This window comes from Neoarius graeffei, chromosome 3, assembly GCF_027579695.1.
Source record: "Neoarius graeffei isolate fNeoGra1 chromosome 3, fNeoGra1.pri, whole genome shotgun sequence".
NCBI classification, from domain to species: domain Eukaryota; kingdom Metazoa; phylum Chordata; class Actinopteri; order Siluriformes; family Ariidae; genus Neoarius; species Neoarius graeffei.
The window spans coordinates 44,778,635-44,792,218 of record NC_083571.1 but is presented as its reverse complement, the minus strand read 5'-3'; the positions used below and the strand labels follow the sequence as shown (position 1 = coordinate 44,792,218).

Sequence of the window (13,584 nt, the reverse complement as noted above, 5' to 3'; positions counted from 1 at the left end):
CACTTCAGATATATATATTTTTTTCATCTTAATTATTCTTTGTCACACAATTTAAAAAGAAAAAAAAACAATGTGCACCTTTTATAGTGGTAGGCATGTTGTGTAAATTAAATGGTGCTAACCCTCCAAAAATCCATTTTAATTCCAGCTTGTAATGTGACAAAACAGGACAAACACCAAGGGGGATGAATACTTTTGCAAGGCACTGTATGTGAGGTGTAATACACATTTCAAATTATTGAAGCCCACGCGCCCCCTCTGAAAGTCATTTCTCTTTATTTCGAAAAAGGAGGCACGCTACACATCTCCAAAGCATGCTGTTTTTCACTAGCCCAGTAATCTAGCATACTAAAATATTACCTCAGGAAAAGCACCAGTGAGTTCTGCCAGCACAGCTGACTAACAGCAGAATAAGAAGCGCCCTGTGCTGCAGACGCCCTCGTGAAATTCACACCAGTGAAAGTGTAGCCATGTGTATCTCATCTCATTATCTCTAGCCGCTTTATCCTGTTCTACAGGGTTGCAGGCAAGCTGGAGCCTATCCCAGCTGACTACGGGCGAAAGGCGGGGTACACCCTGGACAAGTCGCCAGGTCATCACAGGGCTGACACATATACCCCTTTTCCACCAAATCAGTTCCAGGGCTGGTTCGGGGCCGGTGCTGGTTCACAACTCGTTCAACTTGCAAGCCAGCTGAGAACCAGTTTGCTTTTCCATCGCTCACAGTGCCACGTCATTACGTCGTTGTATACGTCATTACATCACTGTATACGTCAGTTACGTCGCTACGTTTGCTTAAACCTTGGTGCGAATATCGAAGCAAAAACAACACGGAAGCAGCAGCAGCAACAACAGCAATAATAATAATAATGGATGACTTCGCGTTTGTACAGCTGCTGCTTCTCGTCGCTTAAAAATGGCGATCTTTCGCGGTCTTGTTATTGTTGTTGGTCTTAACAACTCCGCCCCCCCAGCTGACGTAAGCGGTTCTTTCCTCTGGCCCAGCAGAGAGTTGGTGCTAGCCTGGAACCGTTTTTTCTGGCCCCAGAGCCAGTTCTTTGTCAGTGGAAACAGAAAACCCGGTTCCGAACTAAGCACTGGCCCCGAACCAACCCTGGAACTGCTTTGGTGGAAAAGGGGCAATAGACACAGGCAACCATTCATACTCTCATTCACACCTACGGTCAATTTAGAGTCACCAGTTAACCTAACCTGCATGTCTTTGGACTGTGGGGGAAACCGGAGCACCCGGAGGAAACCCACGCGGACACTGGGAGAACATGCAAACTCCACACAGAAAGGCCCTCGCCGGCCACGGGGCTCGAACCCAGGACCTTCTTGCTGTGAGGCGACAGTGCTAAGCACTACACCACCGTGCTGCCCTAGCCATGTGTATTTAAAAAAAAAATTTTAAAAATTGGTCACATTGCTGCTAAGAATCTGAATGGATCACACAAACATTGTCATTAAAGTTTCAATTATTGTTTTAATCGGTTCAGAATGAAAACCCAAGGCACATATTCAGATAACTCGTATCTTGTGCTGTTTTGAAAATTTATTGTATCGAGACACAACCATTCAGTCTTGTCCACCCATAATAATTCAAACTTTCAGACCACGCCTACCTTTTTAAAGCTTTAAAATCATTTTAAAGATATACACAGCATGCATGTTCTTCGGTAAAAAAGTACCTTGATAGTGCCACACCAGTGACGAGCAAAATACTCTTTGCGAACTTTTATTTCTGAGTGTGCAAATAATAAATAAATAAATAATAGCCATGACATGAAATGCCTGTGCACATGGAACAAAGTATACTGATTGTGGGTTCCCCTCCCCCACCCCACCCTTCTCATGTTTTTTTGCAATGTTTTTCAATGTTGTGTGCTTTTTATAATGTTTCTCATAGCTTGGATTTCTGATTTGTCCATTCCAGTTTGATTACATGCCTCACAAGCTCCTGGGTGACCATGAAAAAACCAAGTCAGGCCTTTTCATTTGGGTAAGTGTAAGGTTCACTGGAGGTTTTATTCATTGCCAGAGATTTCCTGTTGGTCTAAGGCTTCCCTATTTCTCAAGGTCTCAGTCCGGTCTTTAGTGTGACCCTGATCAAAGGTCGTCATGGCTTCATTGCATTTATTAAAAAAAACAACTTTCTCCCCCCTGTTTGGTATTAATGTTCTAACAGAGCAGCACAAGTTGGCATCCAAGTCCGGTTCTGTTTTCTTGTCCACAGTGAGCGCAAGAAAATAGAATTTTAAAAAAATATATATTTTTTTGTCCTCTTCCCCTGTTTGTTTTTCAGTTTTGAGCGCTTTGAGGTGCTGGCAGTTTTTGCCTCGACTGTGCTGCTTCAGCTAGGTGCTTTGTTCATTCTGAAGGAAAGGTGAGCCATTTCCATCTATTCTCCTCCCTGCTCTACGTGTTGTGTTTTAATTAAATATAATTAGAAATAGTCATAAATGCCAAATTTACATTATCAGAGTTTGTTACAATTTGCTGTACCCGTTCGGTTTGGCATTAGTCTCGACCACAGCAACACTCCATTAAGTTTGGGTTTGTGCTTGAGAAAGCTTTCTGAAATGAACTTTGGCAAATTTCGTAGAGAGCTTTTACAGTCGTTCAGAAATGTGCGAAGGTCTGTCCACTGAACACGAAACAGCAAGGTGAGAAATGTATAAACTATTTATTGGTGTCCATGCAAATATAATAACTGTACTTTGACTGAGATAAAGAGGTTGTTGAGCTTCATCTCTGGAGTCGTATACAGAATTGCATCGCCTAATATTTATTTAATGGCACGTTTCAATGTGGGAAGCAGCACGATGGTGCTGCAGGAAGCATTGCCACCTCACAGCTCCAGGTTCCTCGGTTCTGAGCTCATGTTACTTGCTGTCTATGCAATTTTCACAGATTGTGCCTGGGTCTATGTAGATTTCCTCTCATTCCAAAACCATTGCAGTAGGTGGGATTGACTACTCTAAATTGCCCATGGGGGGGGTGGTCCTCTGAGATGGCAAGCCTTAAACCGTTTGCACTTGCATCTCAAATCTCCCATGACGCGCTCCTATTTTGTTGTGTCCGCCATCTTTGTGGTATCCATCCATGGCGACTGAGGAGAGTACATTGGCGAGCTGTAATTTTTCGCAAATGTATCACGAATTGAGTAATAGTGACGAGGTCAGATACAGGGAAAAGATAAAAGAATGTTCGGGGTGGATCCGTACAGTAACGTTGTAGAGTACGAAGACGATGTACGGATGTGGTCGAGTGTGAATTACCTGGCGTTTTAACTGCTAGCTTCATCACTGGGCAGCAGATGAAAGCATACAAAAGTTTAGCGCGAGTTTACTGGAAGGTTCCTGATGTGGGCAAATGTTACACAAAACACAAACCAAAAAAACCAACCGAGTTATTGACGTCTTCTAAGGCAACTTTTTACTGAGGTTTTGTGCTATGCATTTGTAACTGCAATATAAATTGGAGTAGCGCTTACATGTGTATCACTTGTCGCATCTTTATACAGTGGTGCTTGAAAGTTTGTGAACCCTTTAGAATTTTCTGTTTCTGCATAAATATGACCTAAAACATCAGATTTTCACCCAAGTCCTAAAAGTAGATAAATAGAATCCAGTTAAACAAATGAGACAAAATATTGTACTTGGTCATTTAATTATTTATTGAGGAAAATGATCCAATATTACATATCTGTGAGTGGCAAAAGTATGTGAACCTTTGCTTTCAGTATCTGGTGTGACCCCCTTGTGCAGCAATAACTGCAACTAAATTTTCCCAGTAACTGTTGATCAGTCCTGCACACCGGCTTGGAGGAATTTTAGCCCATTCCTCCATACAGAACAGCTTCAACTCTGGGATGGTGGTGGGTTTCCTTACATGAACTGCTCGCTTCAGGTCCTTCCACAGCATTTCCATTGGATTAAGGTCAGAATTTTGACTTGGCCATTCCAAAACATTAACTTTATTCTTCTTTAACCATTCTTTGGTAGAACGACTTGTGTGCTTAGGGTTGTTGTCTTGCTGCATGACCCACCTTCTCTTGAGATTCAGTTCATGGACAGACGTCCTGACATTTTCCTTTAGAATTCGCTGCTATAATTCAGAATTCATTGTTCCATCAACGATGGCAAGCCGTCCTGGCCCAGATGCAGCAAAACAGCCCCAAACCATGATACTACCACCACCATGTTTCACAGATGGGATAAGGTTCTTATGCTGGAATGCAGTGTTTTCCTTTCTCCAAACATAACGCTTCTCATTTAAACCAAAAAGTTCTATTATGGTCTCATCTGACCCTAAGACGTTTTTCCAGTAGCCTTCTGGCTTGTCCACGTGATCTTTAGCAAACTGCAGACGAGCAGCAATGTTCTTTTTGGAGAGCAGTGGCTTTCTCCTTGCAACCCTGCCATGCACACCATTTGTTGTTCAGTGTTCTCCTGATGGTGGACTCATGAACATTAGCCAATGTGAGAGAGGCCTTCAGTTGCTTAGAAGTTGCTGTGGGGTCCTTTGTGACCTCGCCGACTATTACATGCCTTGCTCTTGGAGTGATCTTTGTTGGTCGACCACTCCTGGGGAGGGTAACAATGGTCTTGAATTTCCTCCATTTGTACACAATCTGTCTGACTGTGGATTGGTGGAGTCCAAACTCTTTAGAGATGGTTTTGTAACCTTTTCCAGCCTGATGAGCATCAACAACGCTTTTTCTGAGGTCCTCGGAAATCTCCTTTGTTCGTGCCATGATCCACTTCCACAAACGTGTGTTATGAAGATCAGACTTTGATAGATCCCTGTTCTTTAAATAAAACAGGGTGCCCACTCACACCTGATTGTCATCCCATTGATTGAAAACACCTGACTAATTTCACATTCAAATTAACTGCTAATCCTAGAGGTTCACATACTTTTGCCACTCACAGATATGTAATATTGGATCATTTCCCTCAATAAATAAATGATCAAGTATAATATTTTTGTCTCATTTGTTTAACTGGGTTCTCTTTATCTACTTTAAGGACTTATAGGGGACTACATAGGTGGCAAAATGTAGTTTTTTTTTTCCTGCCATGGAAGTGCACTTGTATACCGAAGAGGAAGCCATTTTCATTACAGCCGTGAATGAGGATTTAAAATAGCAGCTTGGCTCGGTTTTCCCTTTCGGGTGCTCTCGTTTTCTGTTAGAATTTGGTAAAGAAAAAAATAAATATGTTATTTACCAGCTTAAGGTCGGTCCGTATGGTGAAATACTGTGACCTCGGCCCAGAGGGCCTCGCTCAGTACTTTCAAGACCTCGGTCACGGTATTTCACGATACGGACCTCCCAGCTGGTAAATAATGTGTGTGTGTATGTGTGTGTGTATGTATGTGTATATATAATTATTCCCCCCCCCCCCCCCCCCCCCACACACACACACACACATTTCAGCAAGGAGCCTAATGTATGACTGGGGTGTGTGCATGCATGTTTTGAGGTTGTTGTTTTTTTGTAATAATAATATGGTCCTTAGATGCTAAAAGTTTGAGAGCCCTTATTTCACTGTCCTGCTTTCCTTTTACATATCAGATATTGGCATGTACCAGTCAAAAGTTTAGGGATACCTATTCTTTCTTTGGTGTTTCTGTACTTCGACACGATCTAGATTGAATACGTGGACCCTGGCGGATTCCCGTTTCCCGGCGTTTCCAGGTGGTTTAATGTAAACGGACAGTGCATCCGCGAAGAAAACGAGACAGATACGGTCTAATGTAAACTTGGCCTAAGTAAAGAGAAACGGCATCCATCATTACAAGACACTTTGTGTCTTAAAGTAGTTAATAAAGACCATTGACTTGGGTGTGTCCAAACTTTTGACTGGTGCTGTGTAATGAAAGCTTCTTGTACTGAATAGCGAGTAGCATTGCATTCCCTGCCTTTCTGCTCAGGGTATGCTGATTTGCTAAATGTGAGCGCTCGACAAACATAACTTTGTGTGTAGAACTCTTAGCATAATTGAATTTCTCCCTTTGATCAGTCACAGCAACTACAGAGTCCTGTGCATAGGAACATTTCAGACCTGCGAGAATGTTTATCAGACCTTAATGCTACATATTCCTGCCCCATAAACCATCCAATTCAGCGGCATTCCAGGTTTCGGATTATTATTCTTATAAATGTGTGTTCAGGTTTTTTTTTGGTCATGTACATGATAATTGTGTATAATGTATTGTGATGGTGCTTCGAGAGTAGTGATAAGTGTCATGTCCTCTTTGCAGCGTGGAACGTTTCATGGAGCAGCCAGAGGTGCACACGTAAGCTCTCATTCCTTTTCATTTTGTGCACAACTACACGCGGTCTTGTTCCCAAGCGTGCACATATACACAGCACCCCATCCAACAACGACGCCAAGAGACGGCTAACCTCAGCGTTCCAGCCGAGTCCGCACCGAGAGCGTTAATCCACTCCGCTCCCCTAATGGGATTTTCAGCTAGTCATTCTCTGTTTCTCCAAACAAAAATTAATGGTCATATCTGTCGTCCTTCCTTTTTTTTTTTTTATGAATTTTCAACTTGTAAACATGCAGTCCGTCTGTGACACATTTTTGTTAAGACTCTTTCAATAATCTTGTCATGCATTTGGATAACACTGTAATGTTTTAGACCACCTGTCACGTCTAATCCGTTAAGCGTAATTCCTTCCTGACCTACTTGGTTTGTTGGATTTGAACAACTAAAAATGTTTTGATGTTTGACTTATTGTCAATTTGCATTATGTCGCTACCCTGTAGGGGGCGCCTTTTAGTCGGGACCTTCGTGGCTCTGTTTTTCAACCTGCTGACTCTCCTTTCAATCAAGAACAAGCCCTTTGTCTACGTTTCTGAAGGTAGGTTTCTTTTCATTCCTTTTTTTTTGTTGTTGTTGTAAATAATAATTTGTAAGAAACTATTAATTTTGCAAACCAAGTTTATCTGAAGGTAAGAGATCAGTTTGTATAATTATAAAACTGTAATAAGACCAAGAGCATACGGATGAAACCTGGCTGCAACCAGGTTTACAATGACGCAGACTCTTTCTGCATCACCAAGCACAATGAGTGAAATAAGTTGACTTGATTTTTTTCTTGATCTATGTCAGAATTCTGTTTTACTCTTTACATATGATGAACTGAGCATCTCGGGTAATCCTGTAAAGTTGAAGTAGATACAAAAGAAGAGCAGGACGGAGCAAACGCAGTAAATGTGCCATTCAGTCTATATGTGCACTGTTCAAAAAAAAGTGTCCTCCCTCAGTTGAGTGGGTTGTCTAAGAAAAACAAAATCTTGCATGAATTGAGTGAGCAGTCTTGTCTAAACAGTCTGTTTCAGGTGGAAATAATAAAATCAGTTCAGTGGCGGGGAGCGACTGCCCCCTAAAATTGTTTGGGGGGCTATGCCCCCCCCCCCAGTTATGATGGGAGTCCTTTGACTATTTACAAGGAAGAAAAGGAGAGAGTAGTGTGAATAAACAGCCCGCTTGCGTGCCTTTGTTTTCCCTTATTAAACCCTGCAGCATCCCTTCATCCTGTAGGTTGGTATCACCTATTCGGGACTTTCCTTATTTGGCTTCTGCGAAACCCATCACTTTTAGTAGACCAGCTGATTTTATGAATACTCTGTGGACTAATTAACCCCGTTGCTGTGGCAACTGTCTAGACATGTCTGGTCTCCTTGAGTACTCGTGCCAAAGCGGGGACCCTGTGACAGCAAGGCTATGACAGTGTCGCTACATTCGGATCTGACTGATAACTCGTGTCCTGTCCGGATGGCGAGATAGCGTTCACGAGGCGTACAAACAGTTTTGGGCGCCCAGAAACTCCATGCTGTTCTAGATCTACAGGAATTCACTTGCTGCCCTGACCACTCACTGAAAGTCAGTACAAAGAGGAAAGTCCTTCCCGTGTTATATGGCACATTAGGCGCCAGAAAAATTCAGTTGAAATCAAGCCATTTGAGGCGACTTGGTCCGCCTCTGAAAAAACTTGGCGTTTGGATTTCCCGGCAAACACTGATTTTCGTGACGTCGCGTGCGGGACACCTCCCTCTGAATCCTACGTCAGCGCTGGTTTGTTTATGAGAAAACGACCTGGTGGTTTTCTGCAAATTTCTTCAATGTTATCGCGTAATTATTAAAATGGTTAACAGATGTATCGTAGGAGGGTGTAGCAACACCAATCTTGATGGGATTAGTACTCGTCGTTTCCCAAAAGACCGGACAATGAGAGAGAAATGGGAGCGCTTGGTCTACACAGGCTGTGCACTGAAACCGTGCAAAGCTCTCGCAGCCTGGTGGCGCTTCCGCAGGTAACGTCACGAATCTGGCTCCAGACGCATTTTATTTTATTTTTTTCTGCTGTAGACAGATGGCCTTGTGCAAAATTACCCTTCTGGATGAGTGTGTAAAGGGACATACTTTCATATAAAAAAACACGAAATTGGTCCAGAATATGCACTTTAATATAATGGTACCTCTAATAACAATAGATGTGACGAATAGCCTTGCTAAGCGTTGCGTGACTTTTTACGCTTCGTTTGCAAAACATCATCACAATGGAAGGTTCTACGAATTCAGTTGCGATTTGGAGGAGAGAAAAAAAAAAGCGGGGGAAAAAGAACTTGAAGAAAAGACAATAAATGTGAAAATGTCAAAGACCATACTGGCAATGCATTCTGGGTATTAGTTAAAATGAATAATATAATAGATAATCTCTCAAAATGACCTAAAATGTGTTCTCATGATCAAATCGAATAAATAATCAATATTCTGATGACTGATAAGTGACGTTGTCTCATCTCATCTCATTATCTGTAGCCGCTTTATCCTGTTCTACAGGGTCGCAGGCAAGCTGGAGCCTATGAGGTAAATGAGGTAACTAGCCATTTTGTCACCTGATCAGGCCAGGGTCGAATCTAAGGCATTAAACTCCCTGGGTGAGATTCTCATTCAGTCAGTCAGGCATACAGACACTTATAATATCCAGCAAGTAAACATCTCATTATCTCTAGCCGCTTTATCCTGTTCTACAGGGTCGCAGGCAAGCTGGAGCCTATCCCAGCTGACTACGGGCGAAAGATGGGGTACACCCTGGACAAGTCGCCAGGTCATCACAGGGCTGACACATAGACACAGACAACCATTCACACTCACATTCACACCTACGCTCAATTTAGAGTCACCAGTTAACCTAACCTGCATGTCTTTGGACTGTGGGGGAAACCGGAGCACCCGGAGGAAACCCACACGGACACGGGGAGAACATGAAAACTTCACACAGAAAGGCCCTCACCGGCCACGGGGCTCGAACCCAGACCTTCTTGCTGTGAGGCGACAGCACTAACTACTACACCACCGTGCCGCCCTAAGTGACTTTGTGAAATTGTTAATTTTTCTCATATGTTACACCTTTGTACCCCCGGATCCTGCAAGTGATCCACGGTTTTACGATTTTGCCTGCCGTTCTGGATTGTTTACCCTCTTCACTTGTATTAATAAACACACATTCTGCACTTGCGTTTGTCTCCCAGCCATCTCTGACAGAATATTTCGCGCTCACTGATAAAGAGAAGCACATTCACCTGTTCATGCGTCATGTTCAGGAACAAACTAATGTTAATGGCGCTGAAACAGCCACCGTCAAATGGTGCGGTTGTTGGAGTCTTGTTCTCGACTCGGATCAATGGTGGACTCGGCTCGATTTTTTAAAATTATTATTATTTATTTTTTTAAATGACTTGGACATGACTCAGACTTGAACACTGGGGACTCGAGACTGGACTCGGACGTGAGGTTTAGTGACTCGACTACAGCACTGGTTTCCATGAAGTGATGAAGATTTTTTTTTCTTTTTTTTGGGTCCAATATGGTGTGGAAGCGGCGGCACGGTGGTGTAGTGGTTAGCACTGTCGCCTCACAGCAAGAAGGTCCTGGGTTCGAGCCCCGTGGCCGGCGAGGGCCTTTCTGTGCGGAGTTTGCATGTTCTCCCCGTGTCCGCGTGGGTTTCCTCTGGGTGCTCCGGTTTCCCCCACAGTCCAAAGACATGCAGGTTAGGTTAACTGGTGACTCTAAATTGAGCGTAGGTGTGAATGTGAGTGTGAATGGTTGTCTGTGTCTATGTGTCAGCCCTGTGATGACCTGGCGACTTGTCCAGGGTGTACCCCGCCTTTCGCCCGTAGTCAGCTGGGATAGGCTCCAGCTTGCCTGCGACCCTGTAGAACAGGATAAAGCGGCTACAGATAATGAGATGTTTACTTGCTGGATATTATAAGTGTCTGTATGCCTGACTGACTGAATGAGAATCTCACGCAGGGAGTTTAATGCCTTAGATTCGACCCTGGCCTGATCAGGTGACAAAATGGCTAGTTACCTCATTTTCCCACAAATGCAGACCTGCGTCTGGATTTTTCTTTTACAATCAATCTTTCTTTTTCCTTTTTTTTTCCCCCCTCCCCCTCCTTCCAACAGCTGCCAGCACCAGTTGGCTCCAGGAGCATGTGGCTGACCTGAGTCAAAGGTAAGATCCTTTTTCACCACGTCATCCATCTGGAATGATCCTTATCTTTCAAGTCTGAAATGGAATGCTGTGACTTTCAGAGACTAATTTGTCCAGGAAGACACTGAATTTGTCATTTAGAGACGATTACAGCCGAGATATGCCGATACGCACAAGCAAACTTGTGAAAATGAGAGCGCTCGCACGAACGTGCTGTGTACAAAACGGTCTTCAGGCTTTCCGTCTTCAGGTTTCCTAAAATTACCCTTATGACCTTAAGGGCAGAGCTACAATTGAAGGTCATGCCGGTCATGGATTTCCGTGACTTCACAGCTGGCGTGATTACTGGGGTCACGGGACCCTTCCCCCTGCATCAGCCTTGTCCCCTCAGTCTGAGCTTTCTCAATTTGTTTTTCCTTCCTAGGAAGGAAATAATTCTGCTGCCAGTCCAAAGTAGTAGTATGATGTAAAGATGTGCAGTAATTGCACAGAAAGTATCAGTTAAAAAAAAAAAAAATGTCACACATCTTTGTGTAATATTAATGCTCACCATAATTTTTTAAAGTGATACTTTTTCCCCCCCTTCCTTGGTCATTTGAGGACTCCATGTGAGTTGGTGAGACGTTAGCTGTGAAGGTTCAGCTTGAGAATGGTCAAATTACCGAACGGTGATGTGGTTATTTCGCCATCATGATAGACTTTGTGTGATTTACCAAGTGAAAACCTGGCATATCTCACCCTCTGCTCACAAGAGTGGTTTTAATGCCTGGATTGAGGTTTTATGTAACATATATCAACTATTTGTTTGCTCTACTATAATCCCATGTTTTCCATCACAAAGGATGCAGGATTATACAGTAGAAGGCAAGGCAGCTAGGGTTTGCCCCTGTGAAGGAATCCCAACGCATGGCTTCTACTATGATCGTATGAGTGCACCAGTGAGATGATTTTAGATTTGCGGCACGTTCACTGTTGCAGTGGAATTATTTTAACCCGGAGAGCTTTGTGGTCATTGCACTGTTTTTTTTTAATTTTTTTATTTGCAGTCTGTGTGGGATCGTCCCAGCACTGAGCAGCATTCTTTTGCCGCGAATGAACCCCTTCGTCCTGATCAACCTGGCTGGAGCGTTTGCTCTTGGAATTACTTACATGCTCATTGAAATTAAGTAAGAGCTTTCAAATATTTCTTGCACATGTCATTTCCTAGGTACAACTGAGCTACTATAAATATCTGACCAATATTTATGCTTCTTCTGTAGCTCTGAACTAACACATGCATTTTTTTTCTTTGTATTTCTGGCAACTTTGAAGAAAAATTAACAAATTGAAAAAACCTCACATTTTAACAGGTAACCCGGTAGTATATGAAATGCAAAGTATGGTGTGCAGCAAGAAATTACACACATTTCTCTAGTTTAAGTACCAGGGCTCTCCTTTTATTGTGAAAACCATCACCCTGCATTTCAGTTTGTCAACCCGTGCCTATAGATTAAGTGCTGTGCAGCATATTGCAGTGTTCTAGTCGAGTCACAAAACCTCAAGTCCCCAGTGTTCAAGCCCAAGTCATTTTATGGAACAGACTGGAGACAGAAATAAAACAAAGTGCAAATATAAATCTGTCTAAAAAAAAGGTACAAAAAATATTTTTAAACAAGTGTATTGAAGAGGAAGTATGTTAACGGAGGATGATGAGGGATAAATAGAATAGGGTTGATTTGTTATATTAGAACTAACTTAGTATATGGTATATATTTATTTATGGGGATAGTTTATATATTCATATTTGCAGGGATAGGTATGTAGTAGATATTTATTTTTGTAATTATATATTTATATAGATATTTATGAAGTGTGTGTGTGTGTGTATATGGTATATATTTTTATAGGTGTATTAGTGTAGTTTGGATTTCGGGGTAGTTAAAAAGGGGTGGGAAATTAAAAAAGTATTGTACTTCTTCCCACTCCTTTTTCGAACGATGTGCGGTGTTTTGTAATGTCTTAGCGCTGTTATTTTCTTTATTTTTTTAATTTCTCGTTTTCTTTCTTTTGTATGTACAAATAGTTACTTTTTTTTTATACATGTTCGAAAAAAAAATTTTAAAGAAAATTTCGAGTCGAGTCCACTATTGATCCGAGTCGAATCCAAGAACGAGACTCCAACCGCACCATTTAACGGTGACTGTTGCTGCCTTTATGCGAAAGCGTCTCCACTACCGCGTTGGATGTTACTTGCCCCGTTTTAGTTAATCGGCTACAGATAAAAAGCTTGTTCATCGCTCAGCAAGCCCCACCCACTATCAACAGGGCAAGTAACATGAGAGAGAGGGTTAAAACTCGCTAGTTCGTCAGTCAGCAAGCCCCGCTATCAACAGGAAAATTAATATAGCGTGTTACGTCCTTCTCTGGGTGGAGTCTTACCAAATGACGATTGAAGTTCGAGGTCGTCCCCGTCGTCTCCGCGATAGTTCTTTTACATATGGAACACAGAGCAATGCATTTTTTTTTCCCCCCACTGCACGAGAAGTCTGTACGGTATAAGCAAAGCGGACAATCCTAGGGGTGTTCTCTCCAGGCGTTTTAGCGCCATTTAACGTTAGTTTGTTCCTGAACAGGTGAATGTGCATTCTCTTGTACGAAATTAGTATAAAAATTTAATGTCGATATCAACACCTTATGCCAAATTATTATAGCATGTTACAAAAAAATAAAGAAAAAACCCGAGTTCCCGTCTCCAATTTACAAGTCCGAATGCAGTTAGTGTACGAGTCCGAGTCATCAGTACTCAAGTCAAGTCACAAGTCCTTAAAATTAGGACACGAGTCGGACTCGAGTACTACAAACCTGGCGTATTGTAACACTGGCTGTATGAGTTTGAATCCCAGGAGCCTGAAGAGCAAATCGGCCTTGTTCGCCAGGTAGGCGTGTCTCGCCAGTTGAGCTCATGTATGTGGAAGAAGGTTGATGGCACTTTCCTACGAGTGTCTTGTGCTGCCCTGTGATGCAGCATTTGACTGCTTCACTTTGAAGCATATCGCTCTTCCCAGAGGTAACCGTCATACTCCTAC

General features: G+C 42.6%; 1 protein-coding gene across 2 annotated transcripts in view; it reads left to right on the top strand.

Moving 5' to 3' along the window:
• slc30a6 (solute carrier family 30 member 6) overlaps positions 1-13,584 on the top strand; it is a 64,811-nt gene that overhangs the window by 30,588 nt on the left and 20,639 nt on the right. The window contains exons 6-11 of one of the 2 annotated variants that reach the window (XM_060916870.1): positions 1,937-2,002; positions 2,306-2,386; positions 6,271-6,306; positions 6,783-6,877; positions 10,492-10,540; positions 11,566-11,685. In XM_060916870.1, the coding sequence (XP_060772853.1) occupies positions 1,937-2,002; positions 2,306-2,386; positions 6,271-6,306; positions 6,783-6,877; positions 10,492-10,540; positions 11,566-11,685 (447 nt within the window). Of the gene's footprint in view, positions 1-1,936; positions 2,003-2,305; positions 2,387-5,425; positions 6,146-6,270; positions 6,307-6,782; positions 6,878-10,491; positions 10,541-11,565; positions 11,686-13,584 lie in introns of those variants that run through there. The other variant, XM_060916871.1, reaches the window with a different exon arrangement.